This window comes from Hippoglossus hippoglossus, chromosome 13 (assembly GCF_009819705.1).
Source record: "Hippoglossus hippoglossus isolate fHipHip1 chromosome 13, fHipHip1.pri, whole genome shotgun sequence".
Lineage (NCBI taxonomy): Eukaryota > Metazoa > Chordata > Actinopteri > Pleuronectiformes > Pleuronectidae > Hippoglossus > Hippoglossus hippoglossus.
The window spans coordinates 28,262,106-28,288,616 of NC_047163.1; the positions used below are offsets into that span (position 1 = coordinate 28,262,106).

Here is a 26,511-nt window from a genome sequence, read left to right on the forward strand (position 1 = left end):
GTGGAACTGCTCTCAAACACAGTACTTTCACACAGGACAAGTCACTGTGCATTTATTAATAGACTAATACTGTAGCATTAGCTGTGGTTGTGGCTCTGAGTCCAGAGAGTTTAGTACTAGTGCAGTGCCCATTCTAAACAGTTTGGAATGGGCTGTTTGCTTGGCCTCTGGTAATTTCAGTTGCAGCTTTTTTTCTTAAACTGTAAAACTGACCTGCAATAACTGAGGCTTGGCAAGTAAAGACCGGCTGTGGGAGTCAGGCCTAAGAACCCTGTAGCCAGACAAAGAGCCATTCACCTGTTAATTTAAAGTTCAGTAAACCTTGACTCAGTACTCAGAACCTCAAACTGGAGAATCATTTGTCATCGCTGTTAAGACCACGTCCATTGTGAACACGCTCTTGTCATGATTTACCAGCCGCTGCTGCTACAGACCGCAGGTCGTCTGTTTATTCAAAGTTTATTGGTATTGATTCTTATGTCGAAATTAAACCAAATTTGACAGTGCACTTTCTTAGGCCTGTAACAATACACATGCCAAGTGGGAAACCGATCAGAAAGCCACATACAGACAAAAAGACAGACAGAGATTTTGGAATTATTAGATAGATATGGGTTTCCAGTATAGGTCTGCAACAATCATTTGTGGACATAAAATCACTTTTTTTTAAAGTCATGTCTGCCGTTTACTCCAGCTGATGACTCATACTCATTATAATACGGTCAGGGGAAGGATTTCCTTTCCTTTCTTTCCCTCACTGCATCTCCTGTTGGCACTGTAGTCCTCTGCCACAGTCTCTTGGGGTGTCCTAACTTCATTATTACCTTATGCAGACTGCAATTCAGCCAAGTAAGTCCTTCATTTTCATCAATACAGTTTCACCATTCACCTGGCTTTCCTCTCCTCCTTTATTCCTTTTGTTCTGTTTTGGGGGAAAAAAATACCCTTGCACCTTTGCGTATAACAACTCAAACAGTTTTTCTTCTTTACTTGATTGCCATACAAAGATTTGACATTGATCTCCCTCTGATTTCCATGAGTAAACCAGACAGTACTTTAAATTATCTACTTTAAATCTATTTACAACTTCTTTCGCCTCTTGAGATCTGTAACTGTGTAAATGTTATAGGCTGCCATGAAATGTCATCTAATTTCAATACCTGTTTCTCATTTTTTTATATACTTTTAAACCGTATCATGGCTTTAATTTAGTGTACAGTTTTTCTCCATGACTACTACATAAAATAATCAGATGCAAATCTGGCACCAAGACAGAGAGAGACACACACAATGGTTCTCAGTAATCAATGTTTGCACGCACAAGGACGAAAATACACAGCCCAGGATTTTGGTATTTTTTCCTGCTCAATTTATGTCAAACACAAAAATTCAGTGCCATTGCTAAAAATTCTATTCCTTCTATGTGCAGTTCAGGGTAGAGGATGTTCATGTACAGTATCTAACCTTCATGTAGAACACTAGGGATCCTGTCAAAGATTATCTTATTGTTGATGTTATTATTATTTCTATAACCTCAATCAAGTGATTTAGTTGCTATGACAACCATAGTAACCATAACCATGATAACCATAGTTTACCTGTCACAAAAACCTCTGCCTTTATTATACCAAAGTTGCCATCCCTAGATAAGGAAAACAGGAACTAAACATTGACATTAGATGTTAAAAAAAAGAAAACAAATCGGCCAGGGTTATGCGGTAATGATGGTCATTCACAGTGGTACTCACCAGTGATGTGGTAGCTGACTTGCCGGTTAAGAGCAGAGCTGTCATCATCTCTAGTGTTCAGCACAGCTACCACCTCTCCTGGATGGTCACTCTCCTGAACTGAACTAAAGTAGTGCTGCTCCAGAAACCTGGGTGGGTTGTCATTGATGTCTGCCACTGCTACTGTCACGGTAGTGGTACTGGAAAGAGACAACGTTTCCCCAAGGTCTGAGGCCACAACTGTGAATGTGTAAGATGGATTGGTCTCATGGTCCAGGTCTTTGCATGTTGAGATCCAGCCTGTGTTGCTGTCAATACTAAAAGTGTCAACCAGTGTGTCTGAATCTCCTCCTGACTGGATTAATGCCCCAAGATTGTATGTTACCTGGCCATTTGCCCCTGAGTCTGGGTCTACTGTTTGCACTTGAATTATTTTGGTTCCAATTGACATTCCCTCCATAACTGTGGCCTCATATGAGTTAGCTTCAAAGGCTGGTTTGTTGTCATTTAGATCAAATACTTTGATTTCCACATCAACAGAAGTCACAGAATCCAGCTTAGCCTGTTGTACAGTGGTAGTGATTTTGAAGTGGTATCCTTTGATTACCTCATAGTCCAAGGGCTTATCGAGCTTGATCACACCAGTGTCCTTATTCACTAGAAATACTCCATCTTGGTTGTTTTCTCCAGTCTCTCCATTAACCAGGGCAAAAGTAGCAGAGAGCAAAGCATATCCAGGAGGAGTATTGAGTCGCACCATCCCTATGGTTGACCCTATGGGAGTATCCTCTGGCACGCCAAATGAATATTGATGTTGGCTAAAGTAAGGAATTAAGGAATCTGGAGAAAGAACATGGATGTAGACAGACACTAAAGAGTGTCTGACTGGATGTCCTCCATCCACAGCTTTCACAAAAAAAGATAATACAGAGTTCCTCAAGTGACTGAAGCTGCCTTTGGTCACCATCCAACCATTGTCTGGGTCTATTTCCAAAATGTCTACCACTGGGACATGTGCCTCACTGTAAAGTGAGTATGTAACTTTGGCGTTAGTGCCATCATCAGGGTCATAGGCCTGGATCTGTGTCACCAAAAATCCTGTGGCAACATCAGATTTGACTGAAGCTCTGTACTCAGTGGCACGGAAGCGAGGTACATTATCATTATCATCCAAAAGAGTAACTTGTACTGTACAATAGGAGTCACGTCCACCAGAGTCCCGGGCTACCACTGTCAAAATGATGTTCTTGTTGGCTGGGTCCTCACGATCAAGCTTTTCTGCAGTGGTGATCTGACCATTTGCATCAATGCTGAACTGGTCCTTTCCCACATCATTAACAAAGGAATAAATGAAGTGACCGAACACTCCGGGATCTGCATCTGTGGCCTTAACCTGGAATTAAAATGCATTTGTCAATACAGTTAAAAGTATTTTATCATTTCAGTAATATAGTATCAATATTACTCCTGAAAAAAATTAGAATGAATTCCAACAGCACTTACCTGTATAACTTTGGTTCCTACTGCAGCATTCTCTCTTAACTCCGCCTCATACACATTGTGTCCAAACACTGGACTGTACAGGTTGGCTCCCAACATCTTAATATGAACCTGTGCAGTGCTGGTGAATACCCCATCAGACACTGAAACATTGAGACTGTATGCAGGCTCCATTCTTTGCTTCCGGTGACTAGACAAGGTGAGGATTCCTGTCTTTTTGTCCATCACAAAGTTCATCCTTTCATTTCCTGACAAAATGCTGTAATCCAGTTTTTCACAATCTGAGCTGTCAGCGTCTGAGGCCTGGACACAGGCTACAAAATGGCCCCTTGGTGCTAACTCATTCACATATGCCTCATAGAGTAACTGATTGAAAAGTGGTGGATTATCATTCACATCATTTACTAAAACTGTGACAGATACTTCACTACTAAGTGGTGGGAAGCCATTATCAGTGGCCCTGACAATGAAGTCATACTTCTGGAGTAGTTCATGATCTAGCATACGTGCTGTGAGGATTAATCCACTGCTACTATCAATGTGAAAGTAATCTGTGCTGTTATGTGCATCTGAGAAGATCTGGTAGCGGACAACATTGTTCTTCTCTGAGTCTTTATCAGTGGCAATAACTTGAAGGGCTGGGGTTCCAATCATGGCTGTCTCAGACAAAACTACCCTGTAGGACATTTTCTGGAAGATAGGCGGATTATCATTAACATCCTGGACAATCACATCAACATCGACCTCTGCACGGGCACCAGTTAGATAGTCTGTGGCTCTGATGGTCAGGTGGTAAGATGATGCTGCTTCATAGTCCAAACAGTGGATGACACTTATGACTCCAGTGTCAAAACCAATGTCAAACTGAAGAGATGGATCTCCATCAACAATAGTGTAGATGATGTTTTGACCTTCAGGACTAGTGGCATTGATGCCCATGATAGGTGTGTGCAAAACTACATCCTCATTAACAGAAACAGAATAAAATGATCTGTCAAAGACAGGCATTGCCTTGTTGACTACAGTGATGGGGAACTCTATAGTAGATGAGAGAGGTGGATAACCACCATCTCTGGCATATATCACCATCTGGTATTCCACAATAGACAGGTCGGATTCAAAGGCTCTCTTAAGGCTGAGAACACCTGTCTGTTGGTTGATCTCAAAGTGATCATGGTCATCCTGAAGATAGTAAGATATCTCTCCATTAATCCCTTTGTCACCGTCTACTGCCATGACCCTGAAAACAGGTGATCCTGGCTCAGCTTCTACTTGAACAGCTGCATAATAAGGAAGTCCAACAAACATAGGAGTATTATCATTTATGTCCTCAACTTGGACTCTAACCATAACTCTAGCCACATGCAGATGGTCATATTCCCTTCTTGCCTCAACAACCAGTTCATAAAACTCTTGCTCTTCACGGTCAAAGGGTATTCCTGTGGTTTGGATCACACCAGACGTCGGACGAATTTTAAAGCGTGTACCAGAATTCAATAAGGTGTACTTCAAAGGTTCATTTAGACGGTTTCCCACGGCATTAACCACAGCAACTTGGGTGATGTTTGACACGTTCTCCTGAATAGAGGAAGAGTAAAGACTATGGGTGAAGCTGAGGCCAGAATCCAGAGCTTCTTGGACAAGAATAGTCACCAAAGCCATGCTGGAGAATTTACCATCTGAAACTTTGACACTAAAGCGGAAATGTTCTTTGGTGAAGTTATTGTTTTTGACAATGATGACTCCACTTGAAGGTTTAATGTCAAAGTAATCCAGTACATCATCAGTCAGAGAGTAGGTAAGCTCTGCGAGAACACCTTTATCAGGGTCTACAGCTGAAACCTGCAAAGCTTCTACTCCCACAAAGGTGGGAAGTAGCAGGACTGTTTCATAGGCATTCTGGGTGAAACGAGGCGGTGAATCATTCGTGTCAATCACTTGTATTGTAACTTCAGTTGGACTGTCTGCTGTCAACTGTGGCCTACCGTTATCCCTCACATGGACATGGAAGTAAAAATTGGAAAATGTCTCATGGTCTAGATTAGCAATTGTTCTAATGGAGCCAGTCCCTGAGTCTACTGTGAAGAACATTTTTGCTGTATCCTCAACAATCTGGTAGACTAGCAGAGCATTTTGGTTGCGGTCAGCATCTGTGGCCTTTATTACGAGAGGTGAGTCATCTGAGTCCCATACCACACTGTTCACTGGTGCTGCCTCGCTGATGCTACCACGATAATGGAGCAGCTGGAACACTGGCGGGTTGTCATTTTCATCCACGACCTGAATTAACAGAGTAGCATTGGAGGCCATGCCAGCCATGTTGGTGGCCCGGACTATCAGAGTATAAGATGCTGTGGTCTCAAAGTCTAGAGGCCTTTGAATAGTAATCACTCCACTGTATTGATTAATCTGAAAAACACGGTCTTTGTTACCTTGCTTGATGTCATAAGTTAGGGTGGACTGGCTTACAGCACTGACTGTAGTTACAGAGGTCCCAATCACTGCATTTTCTGTGATTTCAGCTTGGTACTCAGGCTGAGGGAACTTTGGGCCAGCATTGTCAGAGAGGGTGACAGCAATACGCACAATAGTGGTGGTGGATAGGGGAGGGGAGCCATTGTCAGTGACTCTGACAGTGAGAACATAATGGCCTATGCTGGACAAATCCAGGTCATGTGCAACAGTGATGATACCCAAAACTGACTCAATATTGAATGCATTTCCAGTGTTCCCTGTGGGAAAATAAACAACAGAGATTAAAAAAAATGTATCACTGTGGTAGACATTTTAAGGACAGTTACCTAAAGAACACTTACAACTTACAAGAACGGGTAGGCTAGTTGTCAGAGATGCCTACCTGCTTCAATGGAGTAGTGTAGCTCTGCGTTCTCTCCTTTGTCTTTGTCAAGAGCAGTGACCTGGACCACACCTGATCCCACTGCTGCTGACTCATAAACTTGGCCTTCATATAAAGCACTAGTAAAGATGGGTACATGGTCATTTATATCTTCCACCTCTATTAGCACACGAGCCAGGTTCTTTCTGTAGGGGAACTCTTGGTCCTTTACCTGTAGTACACAAAAAACAACAAGAAAAAAGCAATTATTCATGGTCATTATAATCAGTATAATTAGATTATCATTCAAATGCAAAATCTAAAAGTGACATCATAAAGTATAACAGACAAAAACTAAATTCTAAATGGCATCAGACCAGACCATTCACTGTCCTCTGGCATATATATTTCCCCTAATTTCAGTAGTTTACCAATAGATGCATAATCAGTTCAAAAAGTCCCTTTTCTTGATGAGGTGTAGAGACTGGTTTGCTGTACAGTGTAATTATCTGAATTGCTAAGTGATTAGTTCATGAATAGAATGAGAGCACAGATTCAACAAATTGGACTTAGGAATACAACCCTGAATTTATTCAAATTGAATTGATTAATTAATATCCACAAACACTTCTTTTGTTCTGACCACTCCAGATCAATTCTATAGAAACAACAACAATAATATTATTATTAATAATAATAATACTAAGAGTATAACAACTGCAGTGTTCTCACACTGCACATATTTTGTGTACACTGTATATATTATTTCTGCCATTTATATTTTTTGTATTTTTTATACATCCTTGCATTTACAAGTATTGCATGTTTATGGGGGCTGTGGCTGAGGGGTAGAGCAGTCGGCCTCCAACCAGAAGGCCGGCGGCTCGATTGCGGTCTTCCCCATCTGCATGCCGAAGTGTCCTTGCGCAAGATACTGAACCCCGAATGGCCCCTCATAGAAAAAAGTACTGTACTATAGAGTGCTTTGAATGGTCATCAAGACTATAAGAGTGCTATATAAATACAGACCATTCACCTACTATTACTTTACTTTACAGTACTGGTTAATATGTCTTTTTTTATTCTCTTTGACTCTCTTCCCCCTTTCATTTTAAATGAAAAAGAAATAGATGTAATATCACTGCTTTAAACAGAATTAAACTAGCAAAAATTCGCTCAGCTTTGAAACCATTGTAATTGAGCTGCATTCTTCTTTTTAGTGCAAAAATGTTAAAACCTTCTATTGCCAATATTTCATCTTTTGGGTATTTGGGGTTTGACAAATATCATGTCAATTGATTATTACCCGCTATATGTATACACACAAACTGTTAGCGATATATCCCTTTAACACCTCAATTATTTGAATGCTCTTAACCAGTCCGGAAACCATCAACAGGATGAACAACCAAAGGGAGTGAATGAACTTAATACAACACTGTAACTTTATTGGACGACAATATAGGCCAGACTGGACCCTGTAAATGTAAACTGAGGCAGTGAAAGAGTCACAACTGTTGGCACAAGATCCTAAATATAAGGCATTGGCAGACACTGACTTAAATTTAGTGGTGCATACAGGACCAAAGCAAGTCTTACAACAACAGTGAGGATGTGCTGGGCGCAGGCCTCATGATCCAGCCTCTGAGCAGTGTAGATGGTGCCCACGGTAGGGTGGATGCGGAACAGACGCATGCTGCTGGGGTCGATGGAGCTCTGTAGTGAGTAGGTCAGCCGGTGATGCTCGTCACGGTCAGATGCCAAAACCTGGACCACCTCAGAGTCTGGTGGTGTATCTTCAGAAATAGTGACATCATAGGTTGATTGGGAGAAGATGGGAGCATTGTCATTGTTGTCCATGACAATGATGTGAACCTAGAATATGAGGGGCATTGACAAAGAAAAGAGAACAGAAGAATAAATGATGTGACATGATAAACTGAGTGCATAGTAGTTTGTCATATTTTCAGTTTGAGCTCTTTACATATAGATATTTTGAACAACACCAAATATTGGCATCATAACATTTCCTACAAAACATATTTGCAAGCACAGATTAGTTGTATTTGAACATATTTTGTAGGAAGCAGGATTAGCAATTCAGTTAGGACAAGTTGAGGGAGTTTCAAATCCATTAAATTCTCAGTCATTATTATGCCAGAAACAATCACTGTACAGTACAATGATGTCGCAGAAGACAATAGGATTTGGCTTTCTGTCTTTGGTTTCTGCTTTTGTTAAATCACTACTTTCATAATAGCCCAGTTTGACCAAGTCCTGGCTGTATCAGCACCCTTGAGGGCTCAGGCATTTCATTACCACAGTGACAAAGAGTAATTGTACACAACTAATTTTCCCATTTTGAAAACTGGTCTATACACTCACAAAGACAAAGGACATTTCTGTGCTTTTATGTTCAACTTTACTGTTCATATCTGTGAATGGCAAACTTTTGTGTTATTGGAATTGTGTAACAGAATATAGGTTAAACAAAAATTAACAAGACTGAATGCACGTCTTTGGGCCCACTGCAGCGAAGTCATGCAAGGTGTTGGATGAGGTGTGTGTCATGACTCATGGGAAGTTCCTGAGTCACAGATGACTGGTATAGAATCCCAGCATGAGTCAGGACAAAACAGGGGGAAAGGCAGAGATAGACAGGTAGTGAGGCAGACAGAAAGGCAGGAAATCAGAAAAAGTAAGTGTAGATTTAATTCAAATCAATTCAATTTTATTTTATTTGTATAGCGCCAAATCATACTACTACTATACACAGAGAAAATAGAAAAAATGAAATCTGATCAATCACCGACTTTAGCAATATACCTGCTTAATGCTAAAACAACACATTGGTATCAGGGCAAGTATGGCAGGATGCCAACCATGGTTCACATAAGAGGCCAGGACAGGAAGCCAGAGGCATCAGGATGCAAGCTGCTGCTCTGGTGAGGAGCTAAGCAGGTGGAAAAGAGGTCAGGATTTTGTGCAGTCTTGCTGGTTACAGAAAGTGGACCGCCCGGAAGATGAGGCTGATGGGCAGGGTAGAGGGGTATAACATATAGAGAGAATTTCTGCCATAAAATGTACAGCGTGTTTTTTTTATTTTTGCTCAGTGTCGTATTTTATCCATAGACTTGGACATAGACTCTGGGTCCAGAAGTGAAGCCAATGCGAATGGCTGCATTATCGCGAAAGACGAGCAGAGACTATACTAATTGCACAAAGTAGTCGAAGTCTGTGACTCTACTTCTCACTTGATTTATAACATCAGTAAACATTTTCATACAGAGTAAATGGACTCAAAATAGCCTCTAGTTTTAAGTTTTCTTCAATATAGCACAATGTTCAATGTGTCAATATGGTTCCATGCGCCGTGAGCATTGGAGCATGGATACTGTGTAATTGAAAGCTAGTACTGCCCAATGGGGGAAGGTCACAGGTGTAAGTGCGGCTACAGCTAGTGTCCTTAAACTCTGTCAGGATCAACCCCTCTCCTTCAAACATGGTTCCGCCTGGTTTCAAAAAAACAAAATAGCAATGGCCAAAATTCGAAATAGCAGATCACAAACCACTGAACAGCTCTCCATAACACTAGGGATGTCATGCTCTGTATAACTATGTAACTTTCGGGGGCGGCTGGGCTGAGGGGTTGTCCTACAACCACAAGTTCGGCGATTCGATCCTCCCCACACTTCCCCATCTGCATGCCGAAGTGTCCCTGGGCAAGATACTGAACCCCTCAATTGCCCCTCATAGATGTTGAATGCACTAATTATAAGTCGCTTTGGATAAAAGCCAAATGACATGTAATGTAATGTATCTGGTTTTAGTATTTTTCCCTCTAGTGGTTTTTTGTGAGTGATGCACTTTTCTTTCATTTCAACTCTGTTGTTTTTGTCATGTGACACATCCAGGTCAGAGATAACATCAGGAAATCCTTTAGCTGACAAGTTACACATGCCCTGAGTACAGCTCCAGCCACCTAATCCTTTCCATCTTTCATTCACATTACTTGTAAGTCAATTTAAAGTTTACAGTTAATTATGATAACACACAGGTGGTGTGTGGTATTTGTATGTTGTAGATTTTTATTTACATACTTTTGTTGAGCATTTATTGTGTTATTTAAATAGCATTAGGTAATTATTATTATCTATTACAACAGTATGGAATCTTCCACTTTACTCCAGTGTCTGACTTTTTCCAGTGTCTCAACAGCCTTTCTTTTAGTTTTTGAAAAAAAAAAAATTAGAAATCAAACTCAAACCATCTGTCTGACACCAATCATAATTTCATATTTTTTTTATTTATGTCTTAATTTCTTCATGATATTTCTGATGCAATATTTACTAAAGCTCCTGACCTGTGCACTGCACTCACCACATGGCTGGCGCAGTGCACGACAAAGAGGATGTACAGGTGTGCGTAATAAAATAACATCATTCTCACTGACAGGAGATTGCTGACTGGGGATGCTGTGAAAATAGGAGCCAGATTATAAACCACTTGTCCTTTATCTACAATCTGACTATTGCTCTCAGTGAAAGATTATTTCCCTATATGGGACCCACTGTTTACTGACGAGGTGAGGAGCTGCATGGATTTAAAACTTCCTGTAAAAAAAAGTAACTCTTGCAGTTGACCCATAACATACCAAGTCAGCATTTTGGTAAAATGACAGGACTATCTCTTTGTGTGTAACAAAGGGGTTATTGTTATTAGTTCAGTTTAAACTTGAACTTTACTACTACCTCTATCAATTTTTAAGTGAACAGCGACATATAACATGATTTATGTCTGAGGAGATCTGAATTCATTCAGTTCACTGAACATCAACACTAGATTTGCGAGGTCAGGAGCCAGGAGGAGGCTACAATGCTCTATAATCCAATGTGGCCATTTGGAGCAGGAAGGAATGCTTTGCCCTTTAGACACAGCTCCAAAGCACATTTTATGACCTGATTCATAGGACCTCTTGCTGAAATGACCCAATATTCTTGAGCAACTGAGGACAGTAGGGCAGACAGTGGATGCATATGTAGTTTTGCTTACACTACACTGTATATCTGCTATATAGTCGCTGTGGCCCTAAATTGTAGGTTGCTCACAGCAATCTACCAAGATAATAGTGAGTATAACATGAATGATCAAAATAAAAAAACACATTTGACACATCGCAGGCTTTATATGGCCGGATTTATTCAACACTTAAACTGGACTGGAATGTATAAGCAATGTATAATGCAGCTATTATTGTGAATGTTATGCTTGACATATTTTTGTAGGCAAGCCCTTACATCAACATACTGCAACTACTACTGTTACTACTGCTAGTACTAGTAGTACTAGCTGTACTACTGACAGCATGTGATAGACAGCAGAGTGGGAGCCATCATGACAGAGAGATAAGTGAGGATGTGATGAATCCATGTTACTATATGTGACCGGATACAGACTGCATAAATGACCCTGTCAATGACCAATGTCCCTGTTCACTATGTTTTATTTAGTTTACAATCTCCAGAGTTTTTCCTGCAAGCCCCCTCGTAAAAATGTCCGAATGAGCCCATGTAAGAATACAGCAGGAACATTTTGAAGACATTCAGGATTTGTAAAAGACAGTAGTTCTCCCTTGAATCAAACCTCAAAGTGGTCTCATCCCTGAAGATGACCTTTGTGATTTGGTCAGTACATCTGACTTTACTGTTCAGTTTTTCGTAATTAACTTTTCCATGCTCAGATGGTGAAGGATGTGTATCATTTCTACTGAAAGGCAAGATAATTACTCTTTCTACATTATCTGTTTAGAGGAATCCTTGTATCTAATATTTTTGAATAAGGGGGACTAGATCATACCATAAATTGGAATGGCTAAAACTGAGTTAAAATATTTATTTTGACATAAAAAGAATTATGATGTGGCACCACAGTTACAACATATTGGCTGTAGGTCTCAACTGGCTTTTGTGGGTGGCGTTTGCATGTTCTCCTCTTCCTGGAGTGGGTGGTTTTTTCCACTTACTCCTGTTTCTTCCCACAGTGCAATGGTTAACTTACAAGTCTAAATTGTCAATATGTGTGAATGTGTAGAATGATTGTTTTTCTGTCCCTGAGTGGCAGTCCTATGACTGACTGGTAACCTGTTTACCCAACCTCTCCCCCAAAGCATGTACAGTTGTAAGGTACAAGTCTAACACACCAAACAATGAAAGGCTGGTAAGTAACGGTAACGTGGTACCTGTGTGTATGCAATGTTGGTGCCATCTGTGGCTTGCACTGTCAGGTTGAAGAAGGAGCGCTGCTCAGCATCCAGAGGCTTGGCGATGATAATAGTGCCCACAGACTTCTCCACATCAAATACACTGTCGCTGTTCCCACCTGCTCCACAGGAGGAAGGTTAGACAAGAGGAGGGAGAGGCATATTGTCAAACAGAGTGTCAATCATATAGATACACCCAGAACACACACCAGTAATGATGAATATATTAAAACACTTTCGCACCAGACTGTTTATTTATGGACCAATTGTTTACAGTCATGTCCTGAAACATCCAGATATTTTGTAAGTATGCCATATACGAGTTCCTCACAGGAACTAGAAGAAGATTACTCCTGTCTAAGCTTCTCTGCATTGGCTCCCTGTAAAATTCAGACTAGAATTATGTGTCTGTCACACCCCCTCTGCCTTTCATCCAAAAAAAAAAAAATATATAAATCTTAAATATTGTCTTAAATAAGAAATTCTAAATAGAAATTCAAAATCCTGCTCCTCACATACAAAGCTATTAACAATCAAGCCCCTTCCTCTACAGCAATACTGGAGTCAGTAAGAGCAGAAGAGGAGGTAAAGCTCTCTCCCTCTCTTTTCTCTCTCTCATATCCTGCAGGCATCTCTGAATCCAGAGCTGAAGGATCCAGATTTGACACAACTCAATAACATTAACAATTATTATCATTAGTAACTGGTGATGCTATCATTAATAACATTATTACATCCAAAAATATCACTCTGATTATTTTCATTTTAACAACCAGTCTGACAGAGATAAAATATGATGGTTACACACACACACACACACACACACACACACACACACACAGTCAAAAGACCACAGAAACAGTGAAGCATAAGCACAGGCCATGCAAGCACACAAAAAACATTCAGTGCGTGTGTTCCAATTACTGTCTGCACTGCATGCATGCTGATTTGATTTGAAACATATCGGAATCACAGGTTCAAGATCTCTCGCTGTAATTTACTACAAAATAGATGATGTCATTAGGCCACATGGCCCCGCGGCTGTGGCTCAGGTCGTCCTCTTACAGGAAGGTCGGTGGTTCGACCCATTTGCCAAAGTGTCCTTGGGCAAGATACTGAACCCTAAATTGCCCCCTTCTAGTAGAGAAAGTGCTGCACATAGATGCACAGTATGCATGTGTAAAATGTTTTGAGTAGTCATCAGGACTAGAAAAGTGCTATATAAGTAAAGACTGTTTACCATTTACTGATGATGTTGATTTCACAAGGCAGAAAGGGAGCTGGAACTAACCATTTTTTTGTTGTTGACCTCTCCAACCAAAGTTTCAGCACTATGTAGGAAGAGGTAAAGCTGTGATGTTCCATCAGGCCTTAATTCTCATCTCAGCACCCATAAAGTGAATTAAAAACTGAATTTAGTCAGAGCTGGACTGTTTGTGTTTGTGTGTAGCAGACTCATAAGGATTGGTGGCTTCTCTGTTTCGTTAATCTATGATCCCAGCTCGACAGCTCATAGCCCCTCCTGTTACCACACACCACGTAAGTGTGTGTGCCCAACAATATGTACCTTTATGTCAGTTCAGTGACAGGTCGAAAAAATTATTTTAACTGCAGCCTTTTCTTAATAACTCCACTAGGGAACACAAATTTATTTTGAACTCAAAATTAAAATTTCTAATATTACATGTGACATGAAAGAATACATGAAAATATCAACAAAATGTTCCAAAAGATAATCTCCAATGCAACTAATCTCTGCTCTCCTCAGCTCGGTAAATATATATGACTGACCTATACAGAGCTGTATGAAGAATTAATTCAGCCTAAGAAGCTAAATTTGACAAACGGTGACCTACTTGATTGACAGCGGCAAAAAAGAAAACCTAAACATGATAGAAATCATCTCAGGCTGTTAAACCGTACTTCTCAGGGGATGGTAATGATTTCCAGTTCCAGGTCCAGTGGGGACTACTGACTTCTTTACAGAAGTCAGTCAGATGGACTGAAACTGCTTCATCTATTTAAGTACACAGCCATTAAAACATTTTTAACAGAACTAATAAATATTCAGAGAGGGCAGAATTTTAAGTTGACCTTGGAGTGAGGCAAGCACTCATCAGCACGACACTTTTTAGACATTTACAGATATATAATACGAGGCAAGTGACTGAGTACTGTCATCTGGGCTGTGCTTGTGTATACCAAAAAATATTAATGACCAAATGAAGACAGTAAAGGCACTAAACCATTCTGTGATTAACGCAGCGTCAAACCCCATCCAACCTGAACATACACACTAAAGGCCTTTACATTCAATTTATTTTAGTTTTGTGCAATTAATTTGCACATTATTAATGTTTTTTGAATCTGTCCCCAATTAATGCAAGCTTTCACATTAGCGTAAGAAATTTGCAGAGTGGTATTACGACTTTTATTTTTTAGACCAAGGTAGATTTTTCCAAGGTTTTCCTTCTGACATGTACACATCTAACCACTCAGAATGTGTGTTGTTGATGATGTCACATACTGAAGCACTCTGATATCATGTTTATTTGTCTATTTATGCCATATACTATGATGTAGCCTAATAGGATCAAGCAACAGGCAACCCAACTCTTGTTGAAGAAAATTAATGAACTAAATGTGGAAAGCTGGGACTGTTTACTAACAAACACAACCTTCCTAAAATTAATTAAATAAATTCTCATGAAAAATTATCTTGGTGCACCAGTTCTTCACACTGTCGAATGGAGGTACTGTAATTTTCCTAAAGCTGGTGTGGTACAGTTTAAACTATTAAACCAGTGAAACTCACTAAGTTCTCCTCTCTTTGTCAATACCCAGGTATTTCGTCTTTTTTCAGATATCATTGCTTGATGTTGATTCCATCTTTCGTTTATGCTGTGCAATTTTTTCCATATAAGTTATTCACTTAATCTCGTCGCACTTAACGTGACTATTCAGGCACGTCTAAATCGCCTCTGAATTATTCTCTATTTCGTGAAGTTTAGTTGATGTGCAAAGGCCTTTAGCCCATAAAGAAGTAGAGGGATGGGCAAGATTCTTGCTGAGGCTGGAAAAAGCTTCTGCTCTGCTGATGCCAAATTACAGAGAAAGAAAACCCACAAAGTAGGGGAGACGAAAAAAAACTAACTCTGCTCTGTTCTAAAACAGTTTCCTATGTCTGTCTCACCACAGAACATGCTGGTGTCTCACCTAACCAACATTAGTAACATGAAGCAGAGAGACAAACAAAAATATTTTTTGGATGTCCGAAGTTCTAGGAGATTTTTATCAAACCAAAAACGTCCCATGACTTCTTATGACATTAACATATATTTATTTTTGCCAGTATGTGTGTTCTGATAGCTTATTATCCTGGAAAAACTTGTTTTCAATTAGAATTAGAAGTTTAAATTTGAGTTATTTGCCTGTGTGTCAGCATGTAGCTAATTGTGTAAACTGACAAACAAAGCTAGCATGCATAATGGATCTGGAGAAATCTCTGGATTATATGGAGCCAAAGCCATGGCACATATGGGAAAGACTGTCATCTGAATCTTAATTCAATCTCTCATTCTACATTTCTTTCCTTGGTCTTTCGGGGCAATTTGGGGTTGAGCATCTTCCCCAAGGACACTTTGAAATGCAGACTGGTGGTGCCAGGGATCGAACCACTGACCTTCTGGTTTGTGGATGACCCTCTACCTCCTGATCCACAGCTATATAAGAATGGTGTGACCCAAAGCCACAGCTGTTAAAAGTGTCCAAATATACAATTTAAATTAACCCTGTGTTCCATGGTTATATAAAGACTTAATAATGTGCACATACAATTTGTGTGGAGGTTTATGTGGGTATATACACTGTATATTTTAGTTGCAGAATGTGGGTGTGTATGGATTCTGTAGACCAGACTGAGGCTGTCTGTGATCTCGTCAGATCTCCGCTCTCTGCGAATGTGTGTGAGTCTGTCTCACTCAGCCTGCTGGGTGGGGCACGAGCAGCTCAAGCTATAAATGGATCACTGGTTTGTGTTTAGAGGATGTGGTGTGAGCATGCATATGGTCTGTGTGTATTTTGCAATATACGTGTGTGTGTGTGTGTGTAGAAAGTACTCTTTTCTATCACACAGAGGCTCCAGCTTCTCTACTCATCCATCTATACTGTTTTTTGTTTCTAAGGTAAACTGCTGAGCCTCTCTCTACACCACCTCTGAGAGACACACCTCACACTTCATCCTCTGTAGTATCCAGTTTTACATTTTTTTCGACTCTGGTGCAATTTTCACACACATTCCAAGTTGGTGTGCATTAAAATGAATGGATAGCTCAGCATCATGCAACTAATGTCTCTTGTGAGGTTAGGGTCACACGCCAGCCTTTCTTTGCTTCTTCAACATACAAGATATAAGTCTATGAATTCCTCATACAGTTTCTTTGCTTGTTTTCTCTTCTCTTTGTCTCTGTCACTCCTCTACCATGTCTCACTTGCCTTTTTATATTCACACTGTTTACATTTTGTGAGGGATTTTATTAACATGCTGGATGCTAATTGCTGTCTGCTGCCCTTGAAGGAATGATTTGGGGACTGGTGTTTTTGCTGGAAGTGGGGGGTGATAAAGGTTATGTTATGCTTCTTCAGTTCCAAACCAGCTGCCCAACAGTCAGATAGATCCATTAGTGTAGCTAATAGGTCAGTGAGTAGTGGAACATTTCCGTGCATGTGTGAACCTGCCTTTATATTGTGCCACATGAAGGCATGCATAGATTCCATAAGGAATGTGTGTACAGGTGTTGCTAACAGCAGGTCATTAGATAGGCTGTCACCCAAGTGACCCGAGGGTTGTTGACATGGGAGTAGATAAAAAGGTTGTGAAACATTTTTACTAAAGTTTCATCCCTTCAATTAACCATGGCTGCAATGTAGTCCATTAACGTGAAACACACACACACACACACACACACACACACACACACACACACACACACACACACACACACACACACACACACACTGTGTGATTTAATCCACCCATCCAACCAAGTGATCATAGGAATATATCAGCAGCACGGATAATTAGCACAGGGGTGGACGATGAGCACCAACAGAAGAGACAAGGTAAAAGAAATAAAGGAAAAAAATAGGCAGTGGAAAGAAGATAGCAAAGAGAATTAGTGGAAGTTGGAAGTGAGATACCTTCTGATGAACAGTTCCTGCCACAAGCGCTCTGCAGAATATAGAACATCTCACGAAAAGACCTGGGACCTTCCAGGCAAGAAGCATTGAGGAGAGAGAGGAGAGAGAATGTGAGACAGGAGGGAGAGACAGGCTCTAGAAGAACATCAAGAGGATGACATGATAAGCAAGGAAATGAGGAGACGGACTGACAAGACAGGTAGAGACACAACTGCCTCCGATGAGCTGAATCTTCCTCAAATTATTTTACTTTGAACCCAGTCTACCGAAAATACATGTCACTTTATGGAACACTTTTTTGTCAGAGGGAAATTGTTAGTCGTCTTGGTTTTGTGCTTCTACACTGATTCATAGGTTTTCACCACACTGATGCTGATATTTGTTTCTAACAGACATCCTCCCTGAACTCTAACATAAAAAAAAAATAACAGTCCCAAAATTTGTATTATTTCGGGCTGTTTCATATCAACTCTTTTGATAAGGCTGTTTTTTGTAAAGCCTTTGCACACACACACACATATATATATGCTACGTCATTTGACTCTTGTACTGCAGTAATGCTATATTGTTAAAAGATGATGGTGACACTAATTATCCTGATGATTGTCTCGTTAATAGAAGTTAATGAAAAGTTTAAGAAAATATTTAATTATTTGAGATTGAGAGTGGCTGTAAACACAGAAAAATGGGAGAGTGTGAACAGACAGAGAGAGAAATGGTCCCAGAGATAAAGAGAAAGATAGAGGAGATGGGCGGTGCTATAGGGAGCCAAAAGCCTGAACCTTGGCTGCAATGTAGTCCATCAACGTGAAACACACACACAAAAGCACAAGCCAGAAGGTATCTCCAGCTGGATACACAATGACTGTCACTGCTCAGTGACAATAAAAGGAAAGATGGATGGTGCATTGTGGGAACCTGGTTGCTGTTTTCAATTTAGTTTGGGCTGAGTTGGAGCCCACAGTGCTTACATCACAACAAGGGAACTATCAGTGTATATGTTGTACTTTATGGCATTGAAAATTTATAGAAATGAGAATTATTAAATCACTTTTACCACTTTTACCAAAACCACTATACATAATAAATGAAAATTAAGCTTAGTGAGCTGGGCATGACATAATCTGGTTAAGCCTTTCAAGTGGGCAAAAGTGAACTTTGTAGGAATTTAAGTCTACCATACTGATTTCCTATTCATACAGGTGAACATCACACTAGCTTTACAGTGTTCTTCATGTAGCGCAAGTCTGTGCCTTCTCTGAGCAGAGACTTCAAACTAAATAGGTTAATATTATTAACAAGAATAAAACTACATCTCCTGTCAAGTCAAGTGAAAAAGGAGTCTCAGGATAACAAACATAAATATACTTTTATTTATATATAGGGTTATAGGGTTAGGGTTAGATGTCAAGGTAATTAAAAATCCTGCTCCTCACATACAAGGCCCTTAACAATCAAGCCCCTTCATAAATATATATCTTGTATTCAAGTTCTTTATGAAAAGCAACAGTTCTAATTGCTTCACCTCCCACACGGTATACAGACCTGGCCACTGGACAAGCGGTTGCCATGGTGACTGGGATGGGCAGAGCAAAACAGATCATGCCGCGAGGCCACAAAACCTGACCTGCACCTCATATACATATACACTGTCAGCCCCACTCACACCATGCACCGAGCCTGGGCAGACAATTGCTCAGACTACACAAAGACCTCCACTCGCTTACAGACATCGTCCTCAACTACAGGGGCATTTTACCTGTGATGTCAAACCATAAGTGGGCAGACCTCCGCTGCAGGGACACCACACCAACGATCTCTGCCACCTTATCATTTTCCATGACAGTGAAGTTGTAGAATGGCTCATCAAAGAGCAGTGGGAGAGTCAAGGGAGTAGGTCGACGGACCCACTCAATGTGCAGGCGAGCTGTAGAGGACTTCTGAGGACGCCCATTGTCTGTTGCTTTGATCTGAAGCAAAACCGCACAGAAGTTAGTCCAATGCCAATCATTTTATATTTTTTGTGGTCATATTGTCATAATATGTGGTCATAATATATTCAACTACATGTCCTAAAACATGCTAGCCAACATGCTTCATAATTGATTAGTTTTCGCACAGTTAGGATGTCGTAGCTCCCGGCAGTGAAAGCCTTGCGTGATGAAACCACTGCTGTTTTGGGGTCGATGAAGAACTTCCCATCCTCGTTGCCATCCACAATGCTGTAGGAGAGGTCGCTGTTGGGCCCCTCATCACGGTCGTAGGCAAACACCCGATAGATGGGCTCACCCTTTTTCTTCCGCTCTCTCTCTGGAAGTTTGACCTGGTAGACCTTCTCTGGAAAAGTGGGCTTGTGGTCATTTTCATCCAGGACCTGAACCATCACCCACACTGTAGTCTGTCTGGGACTAGGACCCCCATCCGACACCAACACCTGGAAGGGTGGAACAGAGTGAGAGACTCAATACACATTCAATGGCCCCCGTTCAGATCTGGCATTAACATCACATCACAATTGGACAGCTCAAAGTCAAAGTAAAACACCTCAATGCACTGCTCAGTGCACAGATGTTGATTTGTTTGTGGCAACTTCCCCAATTTCAAATCTGATCACAACATATTATTTCCAAAATAAGGCTTTTCCCTTTTTTTATGAGATTGGCTTTGGCTCAGGAGATAGAGCTGGTAATTTACCTACCAGAAGGTCTGTGGTTTGATCCCAGTCTCCCCTAATTCTTCGAGCTTGTCCTGAAGCAAGATCCTGAACCTCAAATTGCCCCTGACAGCAATGTGTGATTGATGTGTGAAACTGCTTCACGTGGAGCAGTGGTTCTCAATCTTTTTACACCATGTACCACCTTAGAAAATATTGGGCTCTCCAAGTACCACTGTTATGACCAACATTACAATCCAGTAGCATAAGCCGAACCTATTCAGCTACAGACAGTTCACTTAAAGGGGACATAGCATGCCCATTTTACCACAAGTTGATATGGTTCCTTGGGGTCTTAATGAAATGTCTGTAACATACTTTGGTCAAAATACCACAAGGATCATTTAAAACAGCACCCTTTTTACCCTGTATAAAACAGCCCTCCACAGAGTGACCTGTTTTGAGTGCCTGTTCCTTTAAATGCTAATGAGCCAGCTCCCCCCTCCCCCCTCTCCCCCCATGATTTTAAACGATACAAATTATCAAATATGCATCCCATACTTTGTATTCCCCTTCTGTTGTCCTGGAGTTTTAATTTTCCCAATCACATAATTAAATGTCCCCCTCTGCCCATCCACTACAAGCACACAAGCAGACAGACAGAGAGAGAAAGAGAGGGGTGGGGGGGGGGGGGCTATGAAGACCATCATTTACCCCCGAACCCCGACATTCAACGGGTACAACAACAAGCGGAGAAAGCAGAATCGCGGGCTGACCTTATATATACAGTCTATGGGGCTGACCAGCGCGGAGAAATGCGAGTCCCGTGTGAACAGCCAGGCGGCTGCGCGCTTGAGAACGGCGCTGCGCTGCCTCGCAGCCTCGCTGCGTCCGGTGTTAACCCGGCGTAACGAGTGTGGGGGGGCGGGGGGGATGAGTGTATTGTGACGACATAATACACAGGAAGCTCATTCGAGTCACTCAAGCATGACGTTTCTGACTTAGAGGAACCATAACAAAACGCGCGAGTGGTTTTTTTCCAGAGTTTTTGGGTTGGTAGACATGCCAGATACCCACATTAATGTGTAGAAGCACTAACAAAGTGGAATTTGCATGATATCTCCCCTTTAAGGGAAAAGTTTATTCCTAATAAGAAAATGTTTTTTTGTTAACAGCCACGCTGTACAAAGGTGTAGAACTAGAACTTAAACCCTTCCACACACACTGGTGTATAGATATAGACGTGGCTCCATCAAATCTCGCTACGCCTCCTCCAACTAAACTCTACGGTGGAAACTTCCAGTGATCTTGTTTGCCCGAGTTAAATTCATCATTATGAGCGGTTGATTATATAAAAGGGTTAGGGCTAAGGTTATTGTGAAGCTTATTAATGATCCCAGAACCTGAGGGAAAAGTAACAGCACATACACAGAGGCACAAACACAGACTCCGCTGCTCTGTGTGTGTGTGTCTCTCTCTCTCCCAGCTGAAGCCTCATGACTTGCTACACTTTTAAAGTTTATTTGTTTGTCGCCACAATATCAACACGGATCATCACATAATGATCAATTAATGAGTTAAATCGTTCTTCAGGGCAGTGCATTCATCAGCTGTCAGGCTCGCTCTAATATTCTCTCTCTCTCTCTCTCTCTCTCTCTCTCTCTGATCAGACACATGTATAAACTTAGTCTGTTTTGGTGTAAATAAAACATGCTGAAAAGCAACAGGACCGTCTCTGTCTGTGTGTGGAAGAGCCCCGTGGCATGGTCAACTGCCACAATGACTTAAACAGTTAAGTAACAGTATTTGGATCTTTGAATTAGGTTATTTCAGTTTCTGCGTGGGTTTGTGATTTGTTAAAGTTCTGTGAATTGGATATGTGTGGTGAGGCTTTTCACACACTTTCATTACACACACACACCCACCTCCAAAACATGCTCTGTTTGTTGTTCACGGTCCAGTTTCCTTGAGGTTGTGGTGATCAGACCTTAGACAGAAAACAGCAGAGAAAACTATTAGAAAAAAGACAAGACACACACACAAACACACTCCACATATGCATGCACGCACAAACAAAGACACTGCTGTGCCACTAAGCCCAATGAGCAGAGTGACATGGTAATTATATGTGGATGTCAGACACGATGACTGACTTGATCTAATTACATGCAGAGAGGAGTAACTTTAACACAGGAGACGAGAAAGGCAACAGCAACTAGGATCATGGAGGAGCCAAAGGAAGTGTCCAAGAAAAGTTTCTGATGCTTCAGATAAATAAGAAACTCTGTGGTTACGATTACTGTCTATTAAAGAAAGTAATCAATAGCCAGATCAGAAGTACCTCATCAGTGTTTGTGTAATTACTCTCACTGCCAAAAGAGGGATACAAAAGTTCCGTACCCCAGGTTTATAGGAAAAATGTTTGCAAAGGAAATATTTTAAGAAATGTGCATATTTGTCATAAAATGAAGATATGGATATATGTTCCATGTTAAGTAAAGAGGTCTTGTGTATGCACCTATCTTGTCACTCCACAGTACATTTTAAAGACTGCAAAGCTATGTTAAATAAACTCATGGACAGGGAACATTAATATCATTAGCATGCCTCATAAGTTATGTTCACAAGTATTCAGTCAGTTTGGATAGGGTTGGTTGGTTGTCATTAACATTAATTATCCAATCATGTCATTATGGATTATAGAGCCCTTATATCTGACTTTGGTAACATCATTCCTGATGATTTTTGGTGATGAATTTAAAGATGTGATGTTAAAAAAGGGATTGAGACATAAAACTAAAAAAGTGGGGAACTAAGAAGGAAAATTTAGCATAGCATTATGTGAGCAAGGAAGTGGCCCCCACGGTACCAGGGGGTTTATCAGTGCAGCTGATAGGTGTTGGCTGATTACTTATAAACTAAAGGCAGCAGGAGAGCTGCCACTGGGGCAGAGAAACACATAAGGGTGACGCATGAAAAGACTGTACAGACAAAGCAAGAGAGCTGAGCTGCTGGGGGATTTCAGTTGCTGTTTTTGAATTTATGTTGGTTGATTTGGCAGTTAAATAAAGCATGTTGAAACCTGAGTGGTTTGTATCTGGCTGTGTTGGGAGACTCCCAGTGGCAACATCCCAGATAGTTCCACCTATCTGCAGCAATGCCATAACAATATGCCAACTTTGGGAACTTGCAAACTGCGGTCCCTGGTCTGTGTTGACAGTGCTGTTCCTCCCACATCGCATGTATCAGCATCTGCAAACAAAACTGCACAGTTCATGCTGCTGAATACTCTTTTCCTGAACAGAAAGGCACTACTCATCCACAAAATCATTACTGGCAAGGAACTTGACCCTCTCTGGCCCACTGAAACATGGTTAAACCACCAGGACTTTATGGCACTCATTCAAGCCTCACCCCCAAAGTGTCATATACCCAGACCAACATCTTTGCTGCGGAACTTCCAGTTCTCACTGACACCTCATTTGAGCGCATTGCCATCACACTGGCAAGATCTTCACTGCTCCCAGTTGTCCTTATCAATCACACACTAAAGCCTCCACTACCTTCTCATCTGAACTGTCTGCTCTACATTTCCATCTCCACTTCTTCTTGGTGATTTTAGCATTCATGTGGACTCGATCAGCTGCATACTGGCTAATGAATTCTTGTCACTGCTGGACTGCTATAACATCACAGAGAACGTCAAAGGGCCCAACCACACCAGAGGTCACACATTGGATCTGGTGTGGTCTACCAGCACAACTCCCTCCTACCTGTAGTGCCTGAACTTAGGGGAATCTTACCTTCATGCTATTCTTTTTCCAATTTCTCTGCTTTTTTCTCCCACTGCTTCACCTGCACACCTGCAGTCAACAGCCAATCATGACCTTAGGCCTCGGTCATACACATTCTGATATATGGTTCAGTCACCAATGCAGTATAAATGTCTTGGTTTGTGTGTTTTGTTTTTTTAACTCTACACATTTCACACTTAATGATTTCAATTGCATGATGATTGAAGTGATGAAGAAATTAAACAAAAATCAATTCTCATATAAAATCAGAGAAACATCAAATATTTTCAACTTTAGAAAGAAAACCATGAACACCAAGACCAAGAAATTAATTTGAATATAGTTGGTATATGGTTTTTGTGTTGCAGAGACCCTTTCAGAGAGGTTCCTCATACCATGTAAAATGAGCTTTACAATATAACACTGCATACAGCCTGTTATCACAACTGTGGTAAAAGTATTTGACAGCTACTCATGTTTTGTCCTCTGGGGAGAGCAAAGTATTTCTCTAACTTAGCTGACAGAACCTCTTCAGAAAAATAAAAACTTTGTACTTGAGGAACTTGACAGGAGAGACGGAAAAGAGAGAGAAAGATGCCAAGAATAGCGAGGATCAAATGAAAGGAGGGATGAGTGTAGAGATTTTTTTGCTGACTGGAAATGACCTGGAGGACAGTTCACCACATTAAAAAACAAAATGATATTGGCCGTTGGTTGCAGAGATTTTTTTTTTCTGAATGAAAATAACTATACTATACTACAGATGTAGCTAATATCAGACATTTCTCCTGGTGCCTTCTTGTACTGGACAAGAAAAGGAAGGACTTACAGATGAAGCCTATTGAGAAAGCAGGGGTCAAACATACATTGACAATGAACCCTCAGCCCCAGAGTTAATCAGTCAACTCTCAACACATATCTCATAATCACTCATCTGTATAGACCCTGATTTACAGAGATAGAAGCCTCCAAAGAAATGTTGCTTTGTCAACGTAGTCTACTGTCGTCATTAATCGTTTTAATAGGATTGATGGTGCTGTGTTTCAGATGAGCTAACACTGCAAGGAACCTTGGAGTTATGTTTGACCAGAAAATGTAATTTGACCCACAGAGAAAAATAAGTCTCTTGGACAGCTTTCTTCCACCTGCGCAATATTATGAAAATTAGTAACATCCTGTCTCAGAAGGATGCTGAGAAACGAGTCCATGCATTTGTTACCTCTAGACTGGATTACTGTAATTCTTTATTATCAGGATGTCACAGTAAGTCTGTGAAAAGCCTCAAGCTTGACCAAAATGCTGCAGCACGAGTGCTGACAGGAAGTAGGAGAGATCATATGACTCCTGTCTTAGCTTCTCTGCATTGCCTCCCTCTAAAATTCAGAACAGAATTCAAAATCCTGCTCCTCACATACAAAGCCCTTAACAATCAAGCCCCTTCATATATTAAAAAGCTCATAACACCGTATTCTCCAAATAGATCAATTTGCTCCCAGTTTCTTCCAGAGTATTTTAATTTAATTGAAATATTTATCTACGACCTCTGTACGTAGCACTTAGCTGTGGACTGTTACAGTCATAAATGTAAGCTTAACAAAAAGCTACTTATTAATGAGTTCACAACTTGTGGGTTTTACTTTAATTGCCAGGCAGGCTGACATGCTAACAAGCCAGGAGCAGCTAAATTCAGCTCCTGCATGCCACATTAATAGAACTGACAAAGAAGCGAATGTGACAGCACGCAACAGCGACACTGCGCACACGCACACACACACACACACACACACACACACTTCTGTATACTCTCCTTTCCTCCTGGAATGTAGCAACCTTATAAATAAAGCAGGAGCCTATTGGCAATGCGAGTATGCAACATTAGCTCAAACGCCCTAGCAGACAAGAGTTTATTTGCTGTTGTAAGACAGAATCAGAAACCCAGGGAAGAAATGGCTTTCGTCAGAAATGGCTTTAGTCTGTATTATGGATTTGACAAATATGGCAAAAACTGAGGAGAAGACACAGTCAGAAGTGGTATCATCAGAAATACATAATAGACTGAACAGAATGAACTTAACTTTTCATTCTAGAATTAAATACAGAAAACCAAATTTCTTCAGCTCTGAGTTAAGGCGTCTCAACCAAAGGCATAATTACTGTTCCAAAACAATGTAGTCTATCACAGGTCTGACATATAGAGACCAAAGACAACTCTTCACATCTATGAAGAAGTTATTGTCGCATTATAACCTAAAATAAATTAACTCTTTCTCTAAAACTGGAGGAACTCTCACTATCTGCACTTTCTAATCTCACTGACACATTGCATATTGCAAAATACAGTGTCAAATTGCAACTACACATTCCAGATGCATGGTGGTTATGTGGATTTAATCCTACACAACAAATGGGAAATAGTCTGTATTTAAAAAAACGCTTGTTCAGCACTTTCTTTATTACACATTACCACAATTAACAGTTATGAAAAAACAAACCCAAGAAACATATTCACAATGCAGGGAACATACACTACAATAACCAAAATG

At 40.7% G+C, this 26,511-nt stretch overlaps 1 protein-coding gene across 6 annotated transcripts in view; it reads right to left on the reverse strand.

Annotated features, from left to right (window-relative positions):
- Positions 1–26,511, reverse strand: part of fat3a (FAT atypical cadherin 3a) — a 188,928-nt gene that overhangs the window by 40,502 nt on the left and 121,915 nt on the right. For 4 of the 6 annotated variants that reach the window (XM_034603735.1, XM_034603733.1, XM_034603732.1 and 1 more), the window contains exons 4-12: positions 22,100–22,161; positions 19,641–19,955; positions 19,281–19,491; positions 17,522–17,590; positions 12,302–12,441; positions 7,663–7,938; positions 6,085–6,295; positions 3,231–5,959; positions 1,749–3,120 (exon numbers count right to left, since the gene is read on the reverse strand). In XM_034603735.1, the coding sequence (XP_034459626.1) occupies positions 1,749–3,120; positions 3,231–5,959; positions 6,085–6,295; positions 7,663–7,938; positions 12,302–12,441; positions 17,522–17,590; positions 19,281–19,491; positions 19,641–19,955; positions 22,100–22,161 (5,385 nt within the window). The remainder of the gene's footprint in view (positions 1–1,748; positions 3,121–3,230; positions 5,960–6,084; positions 6,296–7,662; positions 7,939–12,301; positions 12,442–17,521; positions 17,591–19,280; positions 19,492–19,640; positions 19,956–22,099; positions 22,162–26,511) is intronic. The other 2 variants (XM_034603737.1, XM_034603734.1) reach the window with 1 other exon arrangement.